Below are 26902 nucleotides of genomic sequence, written 5' to 3' on the forward strand. Positions count from 1 at the left end.
CAGAGACCTAATTCCATTCTGTCCGCTGGTTTAAAAAAATACAGTTAAAGTGAAGGTCTCCAAACAGAAACCTTGGTCTTCTGTTGAAAATGAGATCTGGTGGGTCAGTGTGTGAGCACATAGTCGATCCTCTCTCTCCCATCCTTCTCTCTCTCTCTCTGCCATCACCTGATCTGTTTCAGCTGGTCTGAGACCAGAGGAGACACATTATCCTGGGTGTCCCATGTCCTGTGTCTCCTGGTCACAGAACATTCAGTCAGTCACCATCAGATCAGTCAGTCACCATCAGATCAGTCAGTCACCATCAGATCAGTCAGTCACCATCAGAACAGTCAGTCACCATCAGAACAGTCAATCACCATCAGAACATTCAGTCTGTCACCATCAGATCAGACAGTCACCATCAGAACAGTCAGTCAGTCACCATCAGATCAGTCAGTCACCATCAGAACAGTCAGTCAATCACCATCAGAACAGTCAGTCAGTCACCATCAGAACAGTCAGTCAATCACCATCAGATCAGTCAGTCACCATCAGAACAGTCAGTCAGTCACCATCAGAACAGTCAGTCAGTCACCATCAGATCAGTCATTCATCTTTTTTTCTTTGTCATTTTAGCAGACGCTCTTATCCAGAGCGACTTACAGTTAGTGAGTGCATACATTTTCATACTGGCCCCCCGTGGGAAACGAACCCATAACCCTGGCGTTGCAAGCGCCATGATCTACCAACTGAGCTACACGGGGCTTCAAAACAGTCAGTCACCATCAGATCAGTCAGTCAGTCACCATCAGATCAGTCAGTCACCATCAGATCAGTCAGTCACCATCAGATCAGTCAGTCACCACAGTCACAGGCCCTGATCATTTCTCGTCACTCCTGTGAAGGGGTGCATGCACACATAAGAGCGTCCGTTCAGGTTTATAAGAGAGAGAGGAGAGGGAGAGAGTGAGAAGGACTGTGGTCTGGTGAGGTCTATTGATGAAGCCTACACCAGCCTTTACTGTCATCTCCTGGGGGTAGTCTGGGGGTAGTCTGAGCTAGTCGGAGGGTAGTCTGGGGGTAGTCGGTATGTAGTCGGGGTGTAGTCTTGGAGTAGATGGATGGTGTAGCGTCCCCCTGCATGGCAGAGATAAGATCTCCCAGACTTTGGTTTCCTTTATGTCTTTAAAAGTGGGTTGGTGTGTGTGTGTGTGTGTGTGTGTGTGTGTGTGTGCATGTGTGTGTGTGTTTCCAGTATGTTTGTATCAGTGTGTACAGTGTATATGAGTGTTTACACGTGTGTGTGTGTGTTTTCCGACGGAGGGTTCCAGTTATCCCACTGAGTTGAGAAAAGTTCCATGGTCCAAGGATCCGTCCAGTGCAATGCAGCATACATCATGTATATCCCCAGAGTGAGGTCCCAAATCAAACAGGGGTGAATTCCCAGCCATGTCCGACACACAACAGTTCCATTTCCACTCACTGTTACAACATGAGCCACAAAGTCGACTTCTCCCCAAAATAAAAACCACTGCAGTCACAAACACAATCTCCAGGCTGCCAGTCTGTCTGCAAACAGAAAGAGAAAACGAAAGAAGAGTATAAGATCAATCTAACAATGGTTGTGTGTACATTATAGCGTTATCCATAGGGAGAACTAAGAAGCGGCCGAGCAGCCGGCAGACCAAACAAAGCTTGCATGCCAAGAACACAATGTCCCAGTCTGACAAAGGTTAGCACTAAATAATGCTGTTCTTTATAACTGTGAAGGAAAAATGGGTTGGCTACAATGGAAAGGAAAAGTATTAGTTACATATAGCATGATTCCCTAAACAATGGAACTTAATGAATCACAACTGTGGAAAGACACGTTGGCTACACTACAAAGACGACTTCACTCATGATTATCACAGGTCCTGATGGTCACTAGGGAGATGAAGAACAACAGGGGAAACAGATGAGTGCAGAGAGGAAGATGAGAAGATTCTCTTGAGTTTATTTACCAGGCCAGACTCACCTCTGCTGCAGGAGATGTCACAGACATCAAGGCCAAAGGATAAAGGCAAGAGAAAAGAACAAGAACAGAAACAAAAACTACAGAGAGAGAGAGAGAGGAGAGAGAGGAGAGAGAGAGAGGAGAGAGAGAGAGGAGAGAGAGAGATAGAGGAGAGATATAGCGGAGAGAGAGAGAGGAGAGAGAGAGGAGAGAGAGAGACAGTGACAGACAGAGAGAGAGAGAGGAGAGAGAGAGAGAGAGAGAGGAGAGAGAGATAGAGGAGAGAGAGTGAAAGAGAGAGAGCGACAGAGAGACAGAGAGAGAGGAGAGAGAGAGAAAGAGAGAAAGAGAGAAAGAGAGAGAGAGAGAGAAAGAGAGAGAGAGGAGAGAGAGAAGAGACAGAGAGAGCGTGAGAGAGAGAGAGAGAGAGAGAGGAGAGAGTCAGAAAAACAGAAGACATGTTAGTTACAAGCAGAAACAGAGGACGCTTAAGAAAGTTACAAAGAAACTGTCCTACCAGGTAGGGGAACTATCAATTAATCAATCAATTGAACTTTATTTAAATAGCAAATTTCTTACAGAGAAAACTAGTCCTGATATGGCTAGCCACTATGGTGTCAAACAGAGCATAGCCATAACAGAACTACAGTAAAATACATTCTGAGTCTCTGAGTCATGTACAACTTGGTTCATATACAACTTTAACTCTGACAGGGCCGAGGTCCTGACTATACGTGCTGACCTGACCAAACCGCACATTCCCCTCTGTATCGTGCAACAATGGAAGCAGAACTACTGGCCACGCCTTATTATGTTTGGTTCATGAACTAGTCAGTGATGTGGGGTTCAGCGGGACATAGGTCTGACTGATGCTTGACTGTAAGGATACTATAAGGAGAAGGCAGACTGAATGTCAGTCAGGGGGAAAGCCTTAGGGATAACAACACATTATATTTAATCTTTTAACAGGCCCCTTCAGGTCAGAGAAGCATCATAGGGGCTGAGTTCCAAAAATCGTAAACTATTTCCTATATCGTGCACTACTTTTAACTAGGGTCCATAGGACTAGATAGGAAATAGGATGGCATTTGGGACACACTCAGTTATAGCCAGTTTATAGCCGACAGGGGAGAGGAGAGAGCAAAACCTGTGTGACAGTAAATAACTCTGACGGCCATCTTACCTTCTCCTCCAGATCCTTAATTTGTCTCCTCTGAATGTCTGTCTTATCCTCCAGGTCCCGGATTCTCTGAAAATATTGTAAAGTAAATATTGTTGTTCCCTTAGTGAGTATATTACATCTATTCAACAGTAACACTGCATGCTATAGCTGAAATAACTGTATGCCAAGCCAACACAAATATGCTCCATAAATGTATATTTTACATACACTTTTGAATCACTGCTGGAAATATAAATAAACGTTACAACAAACGTTAGGAAAACATATATGTATTGTACAGTCAGGTACACATGTATTTTCAGTATTACAGTTTTGGTGAATCAGTGAAAATTATTTAGATACATTTGGGGTTTCATTGGAGCATCTGCCTGTGGCATGGTTTATTGAAACAATAAATGCTTTGTGTAAAACTATGGGTGAGACAGGTATGCTGATAGATCTGCCCTTGGAGTAGCCTGGTAAGGGGTTCACCAGCTGGGTGTGTGTGAGAGGCTGGCACATGATTCTGCTACCCCCTGGAGTGACTCAGCCAGTGTAAACTGTAAATCAATGGAACATCGCCCTCTACAGTAGCATTTAGGAACTGAAGCAGCTGCATCTTCTTTCTTCCATGTTACAGTAAATTACAATTTAGGGTTGAACAACCTCATGTTCATTCCAGTAAACATATGCTGTATTCTGTTAAATGTTGTAACTGCTTAGAGTAACAATATCAAGTCAATGTCAGGTGTGAGTGTTGCATACTAAGTCTTGAACAGATGTTAGGACTGAGAAGCTGTGAAAGTCCTGTCATCCTTCTGTTCTTTATGGACATACTGTACTTTATTGACCTTTCTTTCATCAAAGCGGGTGCAGGTGTGAATCCCTCAAGTTAAGTGTATGCCATATGTTGACTCCTATGCAGGTGCATCAGGGTTCTACTGGTGTGACTGTCTGCCTTGGCCTTGGTGTAACCACCATAGGGTTAGGAATGAGAATACCTTGGTGTAACCACCATAGGATTAGGAATGAGAATACCTTGGTGTAACCACCATAGGATTAGGAATGAGAATACCTTGGTGTAACCACCATAGGATTAGGAATGAGAATACCTTGGTGTAACCACCATATAATTAGAAATTAGAATACCTTGGTGTAACCACCATAGAATTAGGAATGAGAATACCTTGGTGTAACCACCATAGGATTAGGAATGAGAATACCTTGGTGTAACCACCATAGGATTAGGAATGAGAATACCTTGGTGTAACCACCATAGGATTAGGAATGAGAATACCTTGGTGTAACCACCATAGGATTAGGAATGAGAATACCTTGGTGTAACCACCATAGGATTAGGAATGAGAATACCTTGGTGTAACCACCATAGGATTAGGAATGAGAATACCTTGGTGTAACCACCATAGGATTATAAATGAGAATACCTTGGTGTAACCACCATAGGGTTAAGAATGAGAATACCTTGGTGTAACCACCATATGATTAGGAATGAGAATACCTTGGTGTAACCACCATATAATTAGAAATTAGAATACCTTGGTGTAACCACCATAGGATTAGGAATGAGAATACCTTGGTGTAACCACCATAGGATTAGGAATGAGAATACCTTGGTGTAACCACCATAGGATTAGAAATGAGAATACCTTGGTGTAACCACCATAGGATTAGGAATTAGAATACCTTGGTGTAACCACCATAGGATTAGGAATGAGAATACCTTGGTGTAACCACCATAGGATTAGGAATGAGAATACCTTGGTGTAACCACCATAGGATTAGGAATGAGAATACCTTGGTGTAACCACCATAGGATTAGGAATGAGAATATCTTGGTGTAACCACCATAGGATTAGGAATGAGAATACCTTGGTGTAACCACCATAGGATTAGAAATGAGAATACCTTGGTGTAACCACCATAGGGTTAAGAATGAGAATACCTTGGTGTAACCACCATAGGATTAGGAATGAGAATACCTTGGTGTAACCACCATAGGATTAGGAATGAGAATACCTTGGTGTAACCACCATAGGATTAGAAATGAGAATACCTTGGTGTAACCACCATAGGATTAGGAATGAGAATACCTTGGTGTAACCACCATAGGATTAGGAATGAGAATACCTTGGTGTAACCACCATAGGATTAGGAATGAGAATACCTTGGTGTAACCACCATAGGATTAGGAATGAGAATACCTTGGTGTAACCAACAGGTAACGACCATGGGTTGCCTCTGTGACTAAGAAATGTGTGTCCACTAACACAAAGCTTCAGGTCTAAAGTCTCAGACAAGGCTACTCATAGAGAAAACATAGTTTCAGCTGCAAGTCCAACAGACTGTCCTCATCTGTTGAGTCATGTCTCATGTTGAGTCATCAAAGGGAGTTTACTCGTTGACGCATAATACATTTCTGGTAGTCTGAATGGATAGTGGGTTTGATTCCCACTGGCGCCACCCATATGAAAATGTAACGTTACATGTACAGTGGGGGAAAAAAGTATTTAGTCAGCCACCAATTGTGCAAGTGTTCCCACTTAAAAAGATGAGAGAGGCCTGTAATTTTCATCATAGGTACACGTCAACTATGACAGACAAATTGAGGAAAAAAAATCCAGAAAATCACATTGTAGGATTTTTTATGAATTTATTTGCAAATTATGGTGGAAAATAAGTATTTGGTCACCTACAAACAACCAAGATTTCTGGCTCTCACAGACCTGTAACTTCTTCTTTAAGAGGCTCCTCTGTCCTCCACTCGTTACCTGTATTAATGCCACCTGTTTGAACTTGTTATCAGTATAAAAGACACCTGTCCACAACCTCAAACAGTCACACTCCAAACTCCACTATGGCCAAGACCAAAGAGCTGTCAAAGGACACCAGAAACAAAATTGTAGACCTGCACCAGGCTGGGAAGACTGAATCTGCAATAGGTAAGCAGCTTGGTTTGAAGGAATCAACTGTGGGAGCAATTATTAGGAAATGGAAGACATACAAGACCACTGATAATCTCCCTCGATCTGGGGCTCCACGCAAGATCTCACCCCTTGGGGTCAAAATGATCACAAGAACGGTGAGCAAAAATCCCAGAACCACACGGGGGGACCTAGTGAATGACCTGCAGAGAGCTGGGACCAAAGTAACAAAGCCTACCATCAGTAACACACTACGCCGCCAGGGACTCAAATCCTGCAGTGCTGACGTGTCCCCCTGCTTAAGCCAGTACATGTCCAGGCCCGTCTGAAGTTTGCTAGAGTGCATTTGGATGATCCAGAAGAGGATTGGGAGAATGTCATATGGTCAGATGAAACCAAAATAGAACTTTTTGGTCAAAACTCAACTCGTCGTGTTTGGAGGACAAAGAATGCTGAGTTGCATCCAAAGAACACCATACCTACTGTGAAGCATGGGGGTGGAAACATCATGCTTTGGGGCTGTTTTTCTGCAAAGGGACCAGGACAACTGATCCGTGTAAAGGAAAGAATGAATGGGACAATGTATCGTGAGATTTTGAGTGAAAACCTCCTTCCATCAGCAAGGGCATTGAAGATGAAACGTGGCTGGGTCTTTCAGCATGACAATGATCCCAAACACACCGCCCGGGCAACGAAGGAGTGGCTTCGTAAGAAGCATTTCAAGGTCCTGGAGTGGCCTAGCCAGTCTCCAGATCTCAACCCCATAGAAAATCTTTGGGGGAGTTGAAAGTCCGTGTTGCCCAGCGACAGCCCCAAAACATCACTGCTCTAGAGGAGATCTGCATGGAGGAATGGGCCAAAATACCAGCAACAGTGTATGAAAACCTTGTGAAGACTTACAGAAAACGTTTGACCAGTGTCATTGCCAACATAGGGTATATAACAAAGTATTGAGAAACTTTTGTTATTGACCAAATACTTATTTTTCTCCATAATTTGCAAATAAATTCATTAAAAATCCTACAATGTGATTTTCTGGATTTCTTTTCCTCATTTTGTCTGTCATAGTTGACGTGTACCTATGATGAAAATTACAGGCCTCTCTCATCTTTTTAAGTGGGAGAACTTGCACAATTGGTGGCTGACTAAATACTTTTTTTCCCCACTGACAAAAACGTCAGCTGAATGGTATATATTGTGTGACTGTATATTGTACCTGATGGGCCTGGTGGAGCAGCTCCATCCTCTCAGCTAGGACCTGACAGTCAAACTCTCTGCTCTTCCTCAGCATCTGTCTGCGTAGCTTCTCCACGGACGTACGTAGCTCGTCCTTCTGCATGTCACTCAGAGGCTCGCCGTACCCGATCACCTTGTCCTGCTGCAGTGCGTTGTACAGAGTAGCCTCCAGCTCCTGGATTTGCTGTTAGGGGAGGTTGAGGGGGTAGTTAACCAAAGTGACGATAATATTATGTATGTAGATAGCCATCATCTACAAGTCGGTACTGGCTAGGGGAGAGGGGTTGTACTGCACACGCACAACAATCTATGTTACACTTAGAGTATGTTCAAAGTTCATTTGAAATGTAACACGTTTGCAGCCAACAAAAAAGTCATCCTGTATTTAAAGGCAGGCGGTTGAATGAGGGGGAATGCAACAGTTACCGTGTAGGCCTGATCCAGGGCTGACTTCCTGTAGTCCAGCTCCTCCTCCAGATAGCCTTTCTGCTTGCAGAACATCTCCTGTGGGGGACAGTGCTCTCTGGTCAGTGCTCTGATCTCAATACTGTGACTGAAGAAGACAGTACCATCGTCACCAATCCCTAACATCACAACAACAGGTAGTGACACAGGTAGTGTTGTCTATACGCCTTATAGTTCTTTGAGCATCTCTTCCACACAAACATGAAACAATACAGTGGTGTGAAAAAGTGTTTGCCCCCTTCCTGATTTGTTATTTGTTTGCATGTTTGTCACACTTAAATGTTTCAGATCATCAAACAAATTTAAATATTAGTCAAAGATAACACAAGTAAACACAAAATGCAGTTTTGAAATGAAGGTTGTTATTATTAAGGGAAAACAAAATCCAAACCTACATGGCCCTGTGTGAAAAAGTGTTTGCCCCCCTGTTATAACACAACTCAACTGTGGTTTATCACACCTGAGTTCAATTCCTCTAGCCACACCCAGGCCTGGTTACTGCCACACCTGTTCTCAATCAAGGAATCACTTAAATAGGACCTGCCTGACAAAGTGAAGTAGACCAAAAGATCCTCAAAAGCTAGACATCATGCCGAGATCCAAAGAAATTCAGGAACAAATGAGAAAGAAAGTAATTGAGATCCATCAGTCTGGAAAAGGTTATAAAGCCATTTCTAAAGCTTTGGGACTCCAGCGAACCATAGTGAGAGCCATTATCCACAAATGGCGAAAACATGGAACAGTGGTGAACCTTCCCAGGAGTGGCCGGCCGACCAAAATTACCCCAAGAGCGCAGCGACGACTCATCCAAGAGGTCACAAAAGACCCCACAACAACATCCAAAGAGCTGCAGGCCACACTTGCCTCAGTTAAGGTCAGTGTTCATGACTCCACCATAAAAAAGAGACTGGGCAAAAATGGCCTGCATGGCAGAGTTCCAAGACGAAAACCACTGCTGAGCAAAAATAACATTAAGGCTTGTCTCATTTTTGCCAGAAAACATCTTGATGATCCCCAAGACCTTTGGGAAAATACTCTGTGGACTGACGAGACAAAAGTTGAACTTTTTGGAAGGTGTGTGTCCCATTACATCTGGCGTAAAAGTAACACCGCATTTCAGAAAAAGAACATCATACCAACAGTAAAATATGGTGGTGGTAGTGTGATGGTCTGGGCCTGTTTTGCTGCTTCAGGACCTGGAAGACTTGCTGTGATAAATGGAACCATGAATTCTGCTGTCTACCAAAAAATCCTGAAGGAGAATGTCCGGCCATCAGTTTGTGACCTCAAGCTGAAGCGAACTTGGGTTCTGCAGCAGGACAATTATCCAAAACACACCAGCAAGTCCACCTCTGAATGGCTGAAGAAAAACAAAATGAAGACTTTGGAGTGGCCTAGTCAAAGTCCTGACCTGAATCCTATTGAGATGCTGTGGCATGACCTTAAAAAGGCAGTTCATGCTCAAACCCTCCAATGTGGCTGAATTACAACAATTCTGCAAAGATGAGTGGGCCAAAATTCCTCCACAGCGCTGTAAAAGACTCATTGCAAGTTATCGCAAACGCTTGATTGCAGTTGTTGCTGCTAAGGGTGGCCCAACCAGTTATTAGGTTGTAGGGGGCAATCACTTGGATTTTGTTTTCCCTTAATAATAACAACCTTCATTTCAAAACTGCATTTTGTGTTTACTTGTGTTATCTTTGACTAATATTTAAATTTGTTTGATGATCTGAAACATTTAAGTGTGACAAACATGCAAACAAATAACAAATCAGGAAGGGGGCAAACCCTTTTTCACACCACTGTATTTACATATTACACAACATGTGCCAGACTTGTAATACTGTATGCAATATTCAGAGACACACTCGTCTGGTTCTGCGAAATTACAACAAACATCCTGCTTGTGTCACAGTTACAAACCTGGAATAGTGGAAACATCTCAGCGATATTGACAAGACTGGGAGGGAACCAGGAACACAGGATAGTAAATATCTTGTGCACATACACTCTTCATTTACGTCATTTAGCAGAGGCTCTTATCCAGAGCGACATACAGGAGCAATTAGTGTTAAGTGCCTTGCCCAAGGGCACATCGGCTGATTTTTCACCTAGTCGGCTGAGGGATTCAAAGCAGCGACCTTTCAGTTACTGGCCCAACGCTCTTAACCGCTAGTCTACCTGCCACCCATAAACCACATAAGCAGCAATATGACATTTTAATTTCATGAAACGCAGTAAAAACTTCTCAAGTCAAGCCGAGCTAGTGTGAAGTGACAGTGAGTGAGGGATGTGAATGTTGAAGAGACTCACCATCTCTAGCTCCAGGTCAATCATCTTCTGGTGCAGTGCTGCCTCTGTTCCCTCGATCTGTTGTATCCACTAGGGGAAGACAAAGACACCACAATGCACAACAACGACTTCGATAAATAACAATGCTACATGAATGGCTATGATACTGCTTACAAGTTACTTTGAACTAAGCAACAATATTTGTTTTGTATTGGCATACCTTTTCAGCAAGAGAGAGGACAGTGCTAGCTTGAATAATGGCCACTTGCTCCTCATTTCGTAAGTTCTGAAAAAAATTAATAAAAATAAGGTTAAAGAATCTTGATTTTCAATCATTCGCGAAAAGGAGGAGTGATTGGAAAACATTAGCAAAACATCAGCAACAACATATTATAGAGCCCTTTCAAACAGACTTACCCCGTTATCACCCAGAATGTCTAGGAGCTTGATCAGGTCAGGTACACAGACATCCTGGGAAAGGATTGAAATAAACAATCAGCATCATATTTCACCTGACATTGTTTTGCAGGAAGACAAAATATCACATGTTATAAGAAAAAAACACTTGTCTTTTCCTACAAGCACTGACTTTACTGATAAATACTTTGTTGATGGAAAATGTACTTGATATGATTGTGATGTGTTGTTGTCTCACCTAGCTATCTTAAGATGAATGCACTAATTGTAAGTCGCTAATAAGAGCGTCTGCTAAATGACTAAAATGTAAAATGTTACAACGCTATTAGATATTATTGAGATGGGTTATACCTTCACTCCTTCCTTCATACAGTAGATCTGTAGGGCGCTGACACCCTCGGAGAACGGATGCATGCGGAGATGATTAAACGGAGGGGACTTCCGCTCACGCTCCTACAGGACGAAAAGGACATTTATTTAATCAGTTAAAAGCATCGGTTAAAAGGATGGAACCGACAAGGTGAAAAATCTGTCGATGTGCCCTTGAGCAAGGCACTTAACCCTAATTTGCTCCAGGGGTGCCTTACTACTATGGCTGACCTTGTAAAACAATACATTTCACTGCACCTATCCGTTGTATGTGACAATAAAACATATATAATTATTTTTTAATGATTGGACAAAAAAGACTGGAGGGATTCAGTGCAGGGGTATTTTCTGCTTTTCTATTCTTCATCCAGTAGATGGAAGCACCATCCTTTTGGGGGCTTATTGCAGTATCTGCACTGCAGCACAGAATGTACAAAGGCCTGTGTCTGAGCCTGGCCATGAAAAAAACTGCAATTGATTAGCATTTTGGCAGAAGCAGCAAGCAGTGCTGGGCTGTAAGTCTCGGGGCAGGAATTATCATGCTCCGCACGGCCAGGGCCTAGATGTGCTCGGGACAGAGAAAATAGCCTACACAGTGTTTGTGTGTGTGTGTGTGTGTGTCTGTTGGGGCTGAGAAACACTGAGCTGAGCAACTGTAACACTGAATACAGAGGTTCCCCAAACAAGCCTGAAGTAATGTGCATCATGTGTCTCTCTGTTCTATTGATGGGAATATTACAAACTCATTATATATTTACCTAGTCCACCACTGATCTTAAACATTTTTATTTAAGTAAACAGCTGTGATTCCATTCAAATGTACAGTATGCTTCATTAACATGTCAAAACCATGCCCACCTCTAGTTCCAGTATTCTGAATTCTAGGAGCTCATTCTGGTCCTTGGAATCTTGCAGCTCCTGTTGCTGTCGACCACATTTTGCATCTAACTTCTCCACCTGCAGAAGACCAGAGGGATAGCATGAAGGTCAGAGCCTGCCAGTAGCATGGACTTCCATACCCTCTGCAATATCAAGTGGTGCATAGTGAATGTTCAGATCCAAAATGGCTACCATGCATCACCCTTCTCGGAAGTGGACGTTAGTGGAGGGCGAGGTGAGTTGACTTTACTGCAGAAAGTAAAGTGCTTCCATGTGATGATGAATGGTGTAATGCAATATTATTATTATATAAATGATATCATAGCAGGACAGACCTTTTCCAGCAGCTCCTGATTCCTCCTGAAGAACAGCTGTTTCTCCCCTACCCACTTGGAGTCCTGCGAGAGGGGAAACCAGTTTCAATGAGGGAAACATTGTCTTTTGTTACTTATAACCATGGAATTAGAATGAGTGTACCAATGAGTTTACCAGTCTATTTCTCTGGTTGCACCATACTGATGAGGCTTGTCTTATGAAATATCTAACATCTATATATAATAACAATATATTATAACATAATATAATATAATAATATATATGCTCCCGTAGATCGATATCATACACTGAGTGTACAAAACATTAGGAACACCTTCCTACTATTGAGTTGCACCCCGTTTTGCCCTCAGAACAGCCTCAATTTGTCGGGGCATGGACTCTACAAGGTGTTGAAAGCGTTCCACAGGGATGCTGGCCAATGTTGACTCCAATGCTTCCCACGGTTGTGTCAAGTTGGCTGGATGTCCTTTGGGTGATGGACCATCCTTCATACACACAGGAAACTGTTGAGCGTGAAAAACCCAGCAGCGTTGCAGTTCTTGACACAAACCGGTGCGCCTGGGACCTACTACCATACCCCGTTCAAAGGCACTTAAAACTTTTGTCTTGCCCATTTACCCTCGGAATGGCACACACACACAATCCATGTCTCAATTGCCTCAAGGCTTAAAAATGTCTCCTCCCCGTCTCCTCCCCTTCATCTTAAGAGTTAACAAGTGACATCAATAAGGGATCATAGCCTTCACCTGGATTCACCTGGTCAGTCTATGTCATGGGAAAAGCAGGTGTTCTTAATGTTCTGTCCACTCAGTGTAGCTATTCCATTATGGATAGCATTTGAGTTTGTTAACTGATCTGACCCACAGTGTATGAAACACTAGCGTCAATCAGAACCCTATTCAAAATTGTTCTCTGTTGTGGGGCAACCGAATCAATACCATTAATTGACTTTTCCTCTTGGTCACCAAGACTAATCATTATTAACAGTCCAACACTCTTTGGAGTTATAATTACATTTTCACAGCCCTGTTTCATTTGGTACTCCTAGTACGTAAATAATTGCATAATAACTATGGTCACGTACAGTACAAGCCATCCATGCGACTGGGACATGTCGTAGGATCCATCTCAAATGGCACCCCATTCCCTTTATAGTGAACTACTTTCGCCAAACAGAGCCCTGGACCCTGGTCAAAAGTAGTACATTATATACAGTGAGGGAAAAAAGTATTTGATCCCCTGCTGATTTTGTACGTTTGCCCACTGACAAAGACATGATCAGTCTATAATTTTAATGGTAGGTTTATTTGAACAGTGAGAGACAGAATAACAACAAAAAAATCCAGAAAAACGCATGTCAAAAATGTTATAAATTGATTTGCATTTTAATGAGGGAAATAAGTATTTGACCCCTCTGCAAAACATGACTTAGTACTTGGTGGCAAAACCCTTGTTGGCAATCACAGAGGTCAGACGTTTCTTGTAGTTGGCCACCAGGTTTGCACACATCTCAGGAGGGATTTTGTCCCACTCCTCTTTGCAGATCTTCTCCAAGTCATTAAGGTTTTTAGGCTGACGTTTGGCAACTCAAACCTTCAGCTCCCTCCACAGATTTTCTATGGGATTAAGTTCTGGAGACTGGCTAGGCCACTCCAGGGCCTTAATGTGCTTCTTCTTGAACCACTCCTTTGTTGCCTTGGCCATGTGTTTTGGGTCATTGTCATGCTAGAATACCCATCCACGACCCATTTTCAATGCCCTGGCTGAGGGAAGGAGGTTCTCACCCAAGATTTGACAGTACATGGCCCCGTCCATCGTCCCTTTGATGCGGTGAAGTTGTCCTGTCCCCTTAGCAGAAAAACACCCCCAAAGCGTAATGTTTCCACCTCCATGTTTGACGGTGGGGATGGTGTTCTTGGGGTCATAGGCAGCATTCCTCCTCCTCCAAACACGGCGAGTTGAGTTGATGCCAAAGAGCTCCATTTTGGTCTCATCTGACCACAACACTTTCACCCAGTTCTCCTCTGAATCATTCAGATGTTCATTGGCAAACTTCAGACGGGCCTGTATATGTGCTTTCTTGAGCAGGGGGACTTTGCGGGCGCTGCAGGATTTCAGTCCTTCACGGCGTAGTGTGTTACCAATTGTTTTCTTGGTGACTATGGTCCCAGCTGCCTTGAGATCATTGACAAGATCCTCCTGTGTAGTTCTGGGCTGATTCCTCACCGTTCTCATGATCATTGCAACTCCACGAGGTGAGATCTTGCATGGCGCCCCAGGCCGAGGGAGATTGACAGTTATTTTGTGTTTCTTCCATTTGCGAATAATCGCACCAACTGTTGTCACCTTCTCACCAAGCTGCTTGGCGATGGTCTTGTAGCCCATTCCAGCCTTGTGTAGGTCTACAATCTTGTCCCTGACATCCTTGGAGAGCTCTTTGGTCTTTGCCATGGTGGAGAGTTTGGAATCTGATTGATTGATTGCTTCTGTGGACAGGTGTCTTTTATACAGGTTACAGACTGAGATTAGGAGCACTCCCTTTAAGAGTGTGCTCCTAATCTCAGCTCGTTACCTGTATAAAAGACACCTGGGAGCCAGAAATCTTTCTAATTGAGAGGGGGTCAAATACTTATTTCCCTCATTAAAATGCAAATCAATTTATAACATTTTTGACATGCGTTTTTCTGGATTTTTTTGTTTTTATTCTGTCTCTCACAGTTCAAATAAACCTACCATTAAAATTATAGACTGATCATTTCTTTGTCAGTGGGAAAACGTACAAAATCAGCAGGGGATCAAAGACTTTTTTCCCTCACGGTGCCATTTGGGATGCAGCCCATGTCTTAGTGTTGGTCTGTCTGTATTGGGGATAATGTCATTTACCTGTCCTTTGTGGGCGAGCTCCTTCTCCAGGTCTTCTATCTTGGCCTTGTACCTGAGAATGTCTGCATGTAGCTGCTCCTGAGCCTGGGACACACAACATTTTCCACATTAACATCAACCACTGGATACAGCTGATTGTGACGGGTGGTGTTGTTTTAGAACGCATGAACAGTGTTGTAGTTGTAGTGGGGTATATGTACACTCAGTCTAGACTGCTTATGCAGTTGTATCAACATTTTACTGAATACAGAAACCAATCTGGTATGACCCCATCCCTATTGCCCCAGATGATGGCAAAATACAATCTTATGTGGGTGATATTTCACTGAACATTAAAGCGTATATCAGCATGAGGTGAAACAGTGCCACTGTTTGCCCCAGCGCATGTTTTATTGTCTTTGTTGATGAAACGGAGGAGAGGAGCATCCGCTGTACATACTCTACTGTTCCGTCGCTCGTGCAATTATGTCTGAGGGAAAAAAACAGTGTTTGCTGTTTGAAGTAAATACTTTGTTGTTGTAATATTGCAAATGGATGAGGCAGTTTCACCAAGTACAGATTCCACCTTTAATGGCAGTGATATTTAACTGAACATTAATGGGAGTGATATTTAACTGAACATTAATGGCAGTGATATTTAACTGAACATTAATGGCAGTGATATTTAACTGAACATTAATGGCAGTGATATTTAAGTTAATATTAATGGCAGTGATTTTTAACTGAACATGAATGGCAGTAATATGTAACTGAACATTAATGGCAGTGATATTTAACTGAACATTAATGGCAGTGATATTTAAGTTAACATTAATGGCAGTGATATTTAAGTTAACATTAATGGCAGTCATATTTAAGTTAACATTAATGGCAGTGGCACTGTACCTTAGCTTCAATCTCAGCGTCTAGAAGGCCCCCTTGATGTTCCTGTAGAAGGGCGTATGCCCTCTGTAAGGCCTGGTACTCTCTGGTCAGCTGCCTGAAGCGCAGCTCCGACTCCTCGTTGGCCAGTCCCTGTGACCATGAACGGACCCCAGGGTTAGAGAGAAGACATTGGGAGGAAAGCCAGGAAGAGGAATTATGGATAGAGAGATTAGAAACTCATTGGTTCAGTGAAAGTAGATGCTGATGTGCTGCTGTTGCTTGTGCAAAGGTTATTGATCACTTATTGTAAATAAAGTTCCTTCCCCACCCAGGGGCTGTGTCTATTTCCTGTGATGTGAACAGGTCTCACCTCATCCAGGTCTTCATCAGGGGTGGCTGGAGTGCGGTCCATGCGAAACGAAGCCACGGAGGATGTCTCTGAGTCCATGGATTCCTCATCGTATCCAAAGAAGGTGTCCACTACAATGTGCCTCTGTGTAGGGAGAGATCACAGGATTGTTGGGAAATCAGATATTTCTCAAGGCAGATAACTGTATTATTGTACAGATCTTTTCTTTGTGTTGTCATGGGAAGAAAAAACTCTACCTTTATTGGTCTGTTGCTTCGTTTATGCCTCTTCTTCCGCAAGAGTTTTTCCCTATCCTGAAATATATAGAGCATGTAAGAACGGTTAGTGCTATCCGGCATCCTTGGGACGTTCCTACCATAAACCCTAACTTTAATCCCTACCCTAACCATAACCCTTAACTAACCTTAACCCTAACCTTAACCCTTACCTTAACCTTTTTAAATTTCAACTTCAATGGGGTGATGTCAGAGTTGGGACATCCCAAAGATACCGTTAAGACTTTTCCATTTAAGAACTACCAACAAACAAACATACAACTTCAGCAACAATGGATACATTTCATGAGATCAGCCAATTGTATCTGGCAAAGAGCAAAAGAGTCAGATACTGTGTCCACCAGTTCTCTTGTGTTAAGTTTAGTTAGTAAATCAATTGTCTCTTGTGACAGACTGTTAACATACAGTAAATGCTAGATGGTCAGTGTACGCAAGATTTGGTTGTGGGTTCCACAGAGATTAGTAAGTAAATCAACACCTTGATTCATTTTAGAAGTGAATGTCTATTTGTAAAATGTACTATTTTACAAAATGTATTTGTATGTTCTTTACATTGTAAATAATACCTTGAATATCCCAAAATAAACTTTGTTTAAAAAAAAGAAGTGGGGAATTCAAATTTGTAAAAGGAGAACTCACTCTTGTCAGCTCGTCGATCATGCTTTGTTGCTCCAGCACCTGCAGCTTGAGGAACTCAATCTCCTGGTCATCATGCGCCTGGTCCAGATCATTCAGAGACTTACAGTTGGCTTTCTTCAGCGGCGGGTGGGAGCTGATCTTCTCCTTCTACAGAAACAGAAAAGACGTTTGTGAGTGGAACGAGTTGTAGTGGAGTTAAACAACCCTCTATATCGCTCAGTATGGGCTCATCATTAATAACGTAGATTTGTGGTGGTTGACAAAGCTGCAAGATCGTGGACTTCTAAATCCACAAGACTAATGCAGACTGTACTTTGATAAGGACTGTAATTGTAGCCAATGTGTTGCAGACAGTCTTCATAAACACTGAGCTATTGAGGCATGCTTGTATTATTATTATTGTTATTGTACTAAACTATTGGAGCCCTAATTGTGTTGAGATCTGTGCAATGATGCCACTCACCATAGAAATATAATTACTAGAATGGGAATTTTCCATTTAAATCAATGGTCTGTAGTTCTATTTCTATGCCACTCACCATCTCCAGGTTCTCCTTGGCCAGGCCTTTGAGTTTCTCTTCCATGCGCTGCAGGGTCTGGCTGAGGTCATCGTTCCTCTTATTCAGCACCTTGTTCTTTTCCAACATGGGCTTGCACTGCTTCTCCGACTCCCGCACACGCTTCAGCTGAGAGGGTGAGAGAGAGAGAAAAGAGAGAGAGAAAGAGAGAGAGAGAGTGAAAAAGAGAGAGAGAAAAGAGAGAGTGAGAGGGAGAGGGAGAGAGAGAGGAGACAGAGAGACAGACAGACAGACAGAGAGAGAAAAGAGAGCGCGAGAGGGAGAGAGAGGAGGGACATACAGAGAGAGAGACAGAGTGAGATAGCGACATGGAGCGATAGATGGCAATGAAGATAGAATAGAAGGGGGAAAAGGGAGATGGAGTGAGATGGAGTGAGATGGAGTGAGATGGAGGGAGATGGAGTGAGATGGAGGGAGATGGAGGGATATGGAGGGAGATGGAGTGAGATGGAGGGAGATGGAGGATTATGGAGGGATATGGAGGGAGATGGAGGGAGATGGAGTGAGATGGAGTGAGATGGAGGGAGATGGAGGGATATGGAGGGAGATGGAGGGAGATGGCGGGATATGGAGGGAGATGGAGTGAGATGGAGGGATATGGAGGGAGATGGAGGGAGATGGAGTGAGATGGAGTGAGATGGAGGGATATGGAGGGAGATGGAGTGAGATGGAGTGAGATGGAGGGAGATGGAGTGAGATGGAGGGATATGGAGGGAGATGGAGTGATATGGAGGGAGATGGAGGGATATGGAGGGAGATGGAGGGATATGGAGGGATATGGAGGGAGATGGAGGGAGATGGAGGGATATGGAGGGATATGGAGGGATATGGAGGGAGATGGAGGGATATGGAGGGATATGGAGGGAGATGGAGGGATATGGAGGGAGATGGAGGGATATGGAGGGAGATAGAGGGAGATGGAGTGAGATGGAGGGAGATGGAGGGATATGGAGGGAGATGGAGTGAGATGTAGGGAGATGGAGGGAGATGGAGGGATATGGAGGGAGATGGAATGAGATGGAGGGATATGGAGGGAGATGGAGTGAGATGGAGTGAGATGGAGGGAGATGGAGTGAGATGGAGGGATATGGAGGGAGATGGAGTGATATGGAGGGAGATGGAGGGATATGGAGGGAGATGGAGGGAGATGGAGGGATATGGAGGGAGATGGAGGGATATGGAGGGAGATGGAGGGAGATGGAGGGATATGGAGGGATATGGAGGGAGATGGAGGGATATGGAGGGAGATGGAGGGATATAGAGTTCAGCTCAGTCCAGTGTGTCAACTTGGCAGGGGTCTAGACTAGGTACTGTAATTGTAAATTGTTTGCAGGTGTTTTGCTGGGTGCATTCATTGGATGTTTAATGAATCCAGATTAAGGAGGATTGTTATCCTTCAGTGATAGAGGATCAAGGTTACATCCCAAATGGAACCCTATTGCCTACAACCTCTGGGCCCTTGTCAAAACTAAATAGGGAGCCATTTGGGACGCACCCAATATGTGATTCATTGGCAGGCTCTCTGCAAGGTAGGGAGAGTTCAGAGTGACCAGATCATACCAGTTCATTCCTCTCGTCCACCAGCAGTGAGTTTCGGTCCTCCAGCTTGCGGATGGTGGAGTTCAGGTCAGCCATGCGCCTCTGGTTCCTGCGCATGTCCTGGGTTGTTCAAACAGAACGCATGGTGTGTTACGACACACTACATTCACTACTATAAGACAAAAATGCATTAGGGTGAATTATATGGATTATTGTGAATTATACACAAATGCATTATTGTGAATAGTTGTATAATATCAATTATTTCAATGACATACAGTGGGGAAAAAAAGTATTTAGTCAGCCACCAATTGTGCAAGTTCTCCCACTTAAAAAGATGAGAGAGGCCTGTAATTTTCATCATAGGTACACGTCAACTATGACAGACAAAATGAGAAAAAAAAATCCAGAAAATCACATTGTAGGATTTTTAATTAATTTATTTGCAAATTATGGTGGAAAATATGTATTTGGTCAATAACAAAAGTTTCTCAATACTTTGTTATATACCCTTTGTTGGCAATGACACAGGTCAAACGTTTTCTGTAAGTCTTCACAAGGTTTTCACACACTGTTGCTGGTATTTTGGCCCATTCCTCCATGCAGATCTCCTCTAGAGCAGTGATGTTTTGGGGCTGTCGCTGGGCAACACAGACTTTCAACTCCCTCCAAAGATTTTCTATGGGGTTGAGATCTGGAGACTGGCTAGGCCACTCCAGGACCTTGAAATGCTTCTTACGAAGCCACTCCTTCGTTGCCCGGGCGGTGTGTTTGGGATCATTGTCATGCTGAAAGACCCAGCCACGTTTCATCTTCAATGCCCTTGCTGATGGAAGGAGGTTTTCACTCAAAATTTCACGATACATGGCCCCATTCATTCTTTCCTTTACACGGATCAGTCGACCTGGTCCCTTTGCAGAAAAACAGCCCCAAAGCGTGATGTTTCCACCCCCATGCTTCACAGTAGGTATGGTGTTCTTTGGATGCAACTCAGCATTCTTTGTCCTCCAAACACGACGAGTTGAGTTTTTACCAAAAAGTTCTATTTTGGTTTCATCTGACCATATGACATTCTCCCAATCCTCTTCTGGATCATCCAAATGCACTCTAGCAAACTTCAGACGGGCCTGGCCATGTACTGGCTTAAGCAGGGGGACACGTCTGGCACTGCAGGATTTGAGTCCCTGGCGGCGTAGTGTGTTACTGATGGTAGGCTTTGTTACTTTGGTCCCAGCTCTCTGCAGGTCATTCACTAGGTCCCCCCGTGTGGTTCTGGGATTTTTGCTCACCGTTCTTGTGATCATTTTGACCCCACGGGGTGAGATCTTGCATGGAGCCCCAGATCGAGGGAGATTATCAGTGGTCTTGTATGTCTTCCATTTCCTAATAATTGCTCCCACAGTTGATTTCTTCAAACCAAGCTGCTTACCTATTGCAGATTCAGTCTTCCCAGCCTGGTGCAGGTCTACAATTTTGTTTCTGGTGTCCTTTGACAGCTCTTTGGTCTTGGCCATAGTGGAGTTTGGAGTGTGACTGTTTGAGGTTGTGGACAGGTGTCTTTTATACTGATAACAAGTTCAAACAGGTGCCATTAATACAGGTAACGAGTGGAGGACAGAGGAGCCTCTTAAAGAAGAAGTTACAGGTCTGTGAGAGCCAGAAATCTTGCTTGTTTGTAGGTGACCAAATACTTATTTTCCACCATAATTTGCAAATAAATTCATTAAAAATCCTACAATGTGATTTTCTGGATTTTTTTTCTCAATTTGTCTGTCATAGTTGACGTGTAACTATGATGAAAATTACAGGCCTCTCTCATCTTTTTAAGTGGGAGAACTTGCACAATTGGTGGCTGACCAAATACTTTTTTTCCCCACTGTACATTATAAATTAAATAATATGTTGGGGACAGATTTGTCAGGAAAATAAAGTTGTATCATTTTACACATTTATAGGACATTTATTTCTGGAGTTATTTATATACAGTGGGGAGAACAAGTATTTGAAACACTGCCGATTTTGCACGTTTTCCTACTTACAAAGCATATAGAGGTCTGTAATTTTTATCATAGGTACACTTCAACTGTGAGAGACGGAATCTAAAACAGAAATCCAGAAAATCACATTGTATGATTTTTAAGTAATTCATTTGCATTTTATTGCATGACATAAGTATTTGATACATCAGAAAAGCAGAACTTAATATTTGGTACAGAAACCTTTGTTTGCAATTACAGAGATCATACGTTTCCTGTAGGTCTTGACCAGGTTTGCACACACTGCAGCAGGGATTTTGGCCCACTCCTCCATACAGACCTTCTCCAGATCCTTCAGGTTTCGGGGCTGTCGCTGGGCAATACGGACTTTCAGCTCCCTCCAAAGATTTTCTATTGGGTTCAGGTCTGGAGACTGGCTAGGCCACTCCAGGACCTTGAGATGCTTCTTACGGAGCCACTCCTTAGTTGCCCTGGCTGTGTATTTCGGGTCGTTGTCATGCTGGAAGACCCAGCCACGACCCATCTTCAATGCTCTTACTGAGGGAAGGAGGTTGTTGGCCAAGATCTCGCGATACATGGCCCCATCCATCCTCCCCTCAATACGGTGCAGTCGTCCTGTCCCCTTTGTAGAAAAGCATCCCCAAAGAATGATGTTTCCACCTCCATGCTTCACGGTTGGGATGGTGTTCTTGGGGTTGTACTCATCCTTCTTCTTCCTCCAAACACGGCGAGTGGAGTTTAGACCAAAAAGCTCTATTTTTGTCAGACCACATGACCTTCTCCCATTCCTCCTCTGGATCATCCAGATGGTCATTGGCAAACTTCAGACGGGCCTGGACATGCGCTGGCTTGAGCAGGGGGACCTTGCGTGCGCTGCAGGATTTTAATCCATGACGGCGTAGTGTGTTACTAATGGTTTTCTTTGAGACTGTGGTCCCAGCTCTCTTCAGGTCATTGACCAGGTCCTGCCGTGTAGTTCTGGGCTGATCCCTCACCTTCCTCATGATCATTGATGCCCCACGAGGTGAGATCTTGCATGGAGCCCCAGACCGAGGGTGATTGACCGTCATCTTGAACTTCTTCCATTTTCTAATAATTGCACCAACAGTTGTTGCCTTCTCACCAAGCTGCTTGCCTATTGTCCTGTAGCCCATCCCAGCCTTGTGCAGGTCTACAATTTTATCCCTGATGTCCTTACACAGCTCTCTGGTCTTGGCCATTGTGGAGAGGTTGGAGTCTGTTTGATTGAGTGTGTGGACAGGTGTCTTTTATACAGGTAACGAGTTCAAACAGGTGCAGTTAATACAGGTAATGAGTGGAGAACAGGAGGGCTTCTTAAAGAAAAACAAACAGGTCTGTGAGAGCCGGAATTCTTACTGGTTGGTAGGTGATCAAATACTTATGTCATGCAATAAAATGCATATTAATTACTTAAAAATCATACAATGTGATTTTCTGGATTTTTGTTTTAGATTCCGTCTCTCACAGTTGAAGTGTACCTATGATAAAAATTACAGACCTCTACATGCTTTGTAAGTAGGAAAACCTGCAAAATCGGCAGTGTATCAAATACTTGTTCTCCCCACTGTATATCACTGACACATCTCTTTAGAAAAAGAAGCCAAAGACAAATCGTTTTCTGTCATGAGGTGATTTTCAAGCAGACCATGACTAACCCAGAATGTGAGACTGCATTAAAACCTCACAGACTTCTTGACTGACTAGCAGTCTTGACTGACCAGCAGTCTTCTTGACTGACCAGCCGTCTTCAGATAAAACGCCCTTCAGATCCCTTCAGTTCTCAGTTCAGTACCAGGTAGGAGCTTGTTTTATTGTGTAGTAAAATGACAGGCACTTTTTAGCAGGTAGGCGTATTTACCTAAATACTTTTTTTATTTTTTATTTTATTTGACATAATATCTAGTAGTACTGTTTTTGTCATGTTTTAAAAAGTAATAGTACCATAATTTCAAGTAATTCATTGAGCATAAAAGGTGATATTTGCATATGAAGATTCTGTATGATGGAATGCATTTGCCCTGTTGATAAAGTTTTGTTGGTGAGGCACTATAGAGTGTGGCTTTAAAAACGTTTGGACTTTTTTGGTATTAAAATTGTGGTATTATCTGATTCATAAAACCTTCATACTGTATAGAGAATGGCCAAACCCAAACTGTGTTTTTTTGACACTGTGTGAAAGCAGTTTGATAATTGTCCTGCAATGTGCAAAGAATATGTTTCTACGTGTGGATGAGGAGAGGAGTTATGGTATTATAATTACAGACTTATTTAATATTTTTTCTGTTTATGTCATTTGTCTCAGGCTTTTTCCGCATAAACTACATAGGCTGTTTCTATACATAGCCTATACAGTAGGCAATAGGTAATTGGAGTGTGGCAATTGGCTATACATAAACTAGTGTAGGCCTATTTTACCTCTCATTATGGGTTAATTGTCCGATTAATTTCAAATGTATTTTGGACTGGCTTCATTATTACATTTCTATAAATCTACAGGCTGCATTTGTACCATTTCCAAGTTCCCCTCTGCCTTTCTATGTCGTACCGGGCTGCCACAGTGCTCTGCCCCGTCCCCAGCCCGTCCGGGGATCTCTCTCTTGGGGCTGCCCAGATTACACTCTGCCTCCTTGACCAGGAACAGCTGGTCGTCCAGGGCATCCTTCTGCATCTGCAGCTTCTGCAGCAAGCCAATGGCATTCTCCAACTCCTTCTCCAGAGAGAAGATGGTGCGCTCCTTAGACTTGATCTCATCCACCTGAAGGAGGGAATAGGAAACAGGAAACTCAGAGACACAGAGAGACGGACGGGACAGACGGAATGACAGACATGCGCACAGTTCCATTCAAAAATCAAATCAAAAGAGTATCATGTGAAGGTATGATGTACCGTATATATAAAATTGTATCATGTGAAAGTCTGCCTGGAAAGAACGTGACACAGTCTGACTTTTGCCAAAGTAAAAGGGCCACTCCTTGCTTATTAATTGCTTTGGAACAAAGCTTCTAAGTCATACCAACTAGCTTTGATAAGGATCATGACAATTAGCTACAAATGTAGGATCTTCATTTGATCACCCTGTTGCAGGGGAATCTTCATGCAACGCAGAACATTTTAAACTTGTAGTGTAGATTTAAAAAGGCTTCTGAAGTTTGTAATTTCCACTTTGAAATTTCACACTTAGCTTTTCCTTACGAAAAATGTATCAACCCCTACAAAAATGTCCATTAATTATAATGCATATAATCATTCACATTTCCTTTTAGTGCAGGATTATTTTCCTGCTGTACCAAACTGTCTCAAATGAAAATCCTAGCAAGAGTCAATGCTCTGCACTATTATGTGCAGACTTGCATAATTCGTATGACGTAATCCATGGAGATGACTCCATCACAGTAGACCTAGTGCTCTTGTTTCAATGCAGAGGACACCTACTAAACTACTCTATATGAAGCTCACAACCTCTCTGACAGATATGTTTCCTGGCCCAACTGCCGGTATGGAGCAATGAGAAAGAACAGCTATGGCCAAATCTAGTGTTTAGCGAGACATGCATTCCGCAATCAGACCCTCAGCTAGTATTCACCAGTCTGCGGATGTCCTTTTCGCTGTCCCACTTGATCTTGGAAATCTGTTCCTGGTGAATCTGGTGCTCGGAGCGCAGGTCCCCAGCCTTCATCTTATCCGCTTGGATCATGGTGCTGAGCGCCTCGTCCGTCTGTTTCTTGGTCTGCTTGAGCTCGGAGATCTCCTGCAGCAGCTTGACCCTCTCCACGTCGAAGAAGCGCCGCGCCTCCTCCTTGGCCTCCAGGGTCAGCGCTGTGCGCACCTTCTCTCCGCTGCCGTCCCGCATGGCGCTCAGCGCCGCCTTGAGCCGCTGGTTCTCCTGGTCCTTGATCTTGGCGGTGCGGGCCTGCTCCTGCTCGTGCTGGCGGACCAGGTTCTCCCTGAGCGCCTGGAGCTCCTTCTGCTTCTCCTCGTGCCATTTGGCCCGCTGCTCTGTCAGCGTGGCCGTGTGCCGGTGCTGCTCCTGCTCCCGGATGCGCTTGCACTCCTGCACCTTCTCACGCTCCAACTTACTCACCTAGCCCCCGGGGATTGAGGCAGAGGAGACAAAAATAACTGGGTTACACTACAGAGAGAGGACTACATATAGCCCGGAGGCGAATCTCTTGATCTAGCACCTGTTTAGTAGATAAAGTGATTGACCCTAAAATCACCAACAGGGGTCAATTTTGACCCAAGGAGTAAAGAAATGTCATAATTTCAATGAGATCCTTCTGAAATTGTAGGACTTTGTCAATCAACTCATTACCAACATAAAAACACCTGCCATCTGCAGTTAAAGACACTGTTATACACTGAGTGTGCAAAACATTAATACTGATTGCACAAGGTGTCGAAAGCATTCCACAGGGATGCTGGCCCATGCTGACTCTAATGCTTCCCACAGTTGCGTCAAGTTGGCTGTATATTCTTTGGATGGTGGACCATTCCTGATATACAGGGGAAACTGTTGAGTGTGAAAAACCCAGCAGCGTTGCAGTTCTTGACACAAACTGGTGCGCCTGGCACCTACTACCATCCCCCGTTCAAAGGCACTTAAATATTTTGTCTTGCCCATTAACCCTCTGAATGGCACACATACACAATCCATGTCTCAATTGTCTCAAGGCTTAAAAATCCTTCTTTAACCTGTCTCCTCCCCTTCATCTACACTGATTGAAGTGTATTTAACAAGTGACATCAATAAGGGATCATATCTTTCACCTGGATTCACCTGGTCAGTTTATGTCATGGAAAGAGCAGGTGTTCATAATGTTTTGTACACTCAGTGTAGGTGTATTTGAGAAGGGAAGATTTACATGCAATCTAGTGTTCCAACGTGGCCTACCTTGCATTTCTCTTGATGCAGTTCTATTTGAATGTCAGTCAGTTTGGACCTGAGATCTTCATTAGCTGCCTGTAAAGCAGAGATGAGCGCTTCGGGCTTCTCGCCCTTGGTGCGCCCCTTCTTCGCCATTGAGTCAAATATTACAGCTCCTCCAATGCTTTCATTGAGGTTTCCGTGGTTTCCAGTTCTTCCTCTTCCTCATGATCTTAGTAGACAGAAGAGCTGTGTGTGGGGAGGAATAGGAAACATTTTAGACAACTGTCATTGAAGGATCATGAAGATCATCTCAACTTAAGTGTTTACATACATTGATTATTCAAGTCTGATAGTAAAGCAAATAATTGCATGGTGCTAGCAGAGCCAGTATTGACAGTAGCTACGGTTCAGGAGTGGCTCATTGAGTTAGACAAGTCAGGCAGCTGCATAGTGTGTAAACCTAAATGTACAAATTGACCCGTCTTTCAATTGACCAGGTTTTCATCCTCACAGATGCTGACTACAGACAGGACACAGCGTAAGCCAGTGGTTTTCCAAATGCCAAACGTTACAACCCATTTCACAGATGCAGACCAGTGGACACATCATTGAACATCATGATATGAAATATCCATTAAATTCACAATATCAAAGAAGTATACAGTCTTAAGGCCACGATACACAGGCAATTATTTGAGGCAATGTTGCCAGCAATGGTTGCTGCAACTATTTTACATTGAAAATGAGCAACTTTTTATTATCTTGGGGATCTTGAGCAACAACAATTTTTGGG

The 26902-nt window shown here is 43.4% G+C and overlaps 1 protein-coding gene across 2 annotated transcripts; it reads right to left on the bottom strand.

Moving 5' to 3' along the window:
- Window positions 1-2025: 2025 nt before the first annotated feature.
- On the bottom strand, window positions 2026-26262 carry LOC311142658 (janus kinase and microtubule-interacting protein 2-like; the record flags this gene model as incomplete). 2 transcript variants are annotated; one of them, XM_084178312.1, is made up of 20 exons in its annotated part: window positions 2026-2076; window positions 3162-3227; window positions 7299-7502; window positions 7745-7822; window positions 10097-10165; window positions 10296-10361; window positions 10493-10546; window positions 10844-10945; window positions 11720-11818; window positions 12076-12138; window positions 14960-15043; window positions 15845-15973; window positions 16194-16316; window positions 16430-16486; window positions 17108-17254; window positions 17647-17793; window positions 19246-19344; window positions 23788-23997; window positions 24826-25323; window positions 26134-26262. In XM_084178312.1, the coding sequence occupies 20 exons, from the start codon at window positions 26260-26262 to the stop codon at window positions 2026-2028; spliced, it is 2475 nt and encodes an 824-aa protein (XP_084034438.1). The 2 variants fall into 2 exon arrangements, with proteins under 2 accessions (XP_084034438.1, XP_084034439.1); XM_084178313.1 differs by lacking the exon at window positions 12076-12138.
- Window positions 26263-26902: the final 640 nt, after the last annotated feature.

The sequence above is a fragment of the Coregonus lavaretus genome, assembly GCF_964263955.1.
Source record: "Coregonus lavaretus genome assembly, chromosome: 15".
NCBI lineage: Eukaryota > Metazoa > Chordata > Actinopteri > Salmoniformes > Salmonidae > Coregonus > Coregonus lavaretus.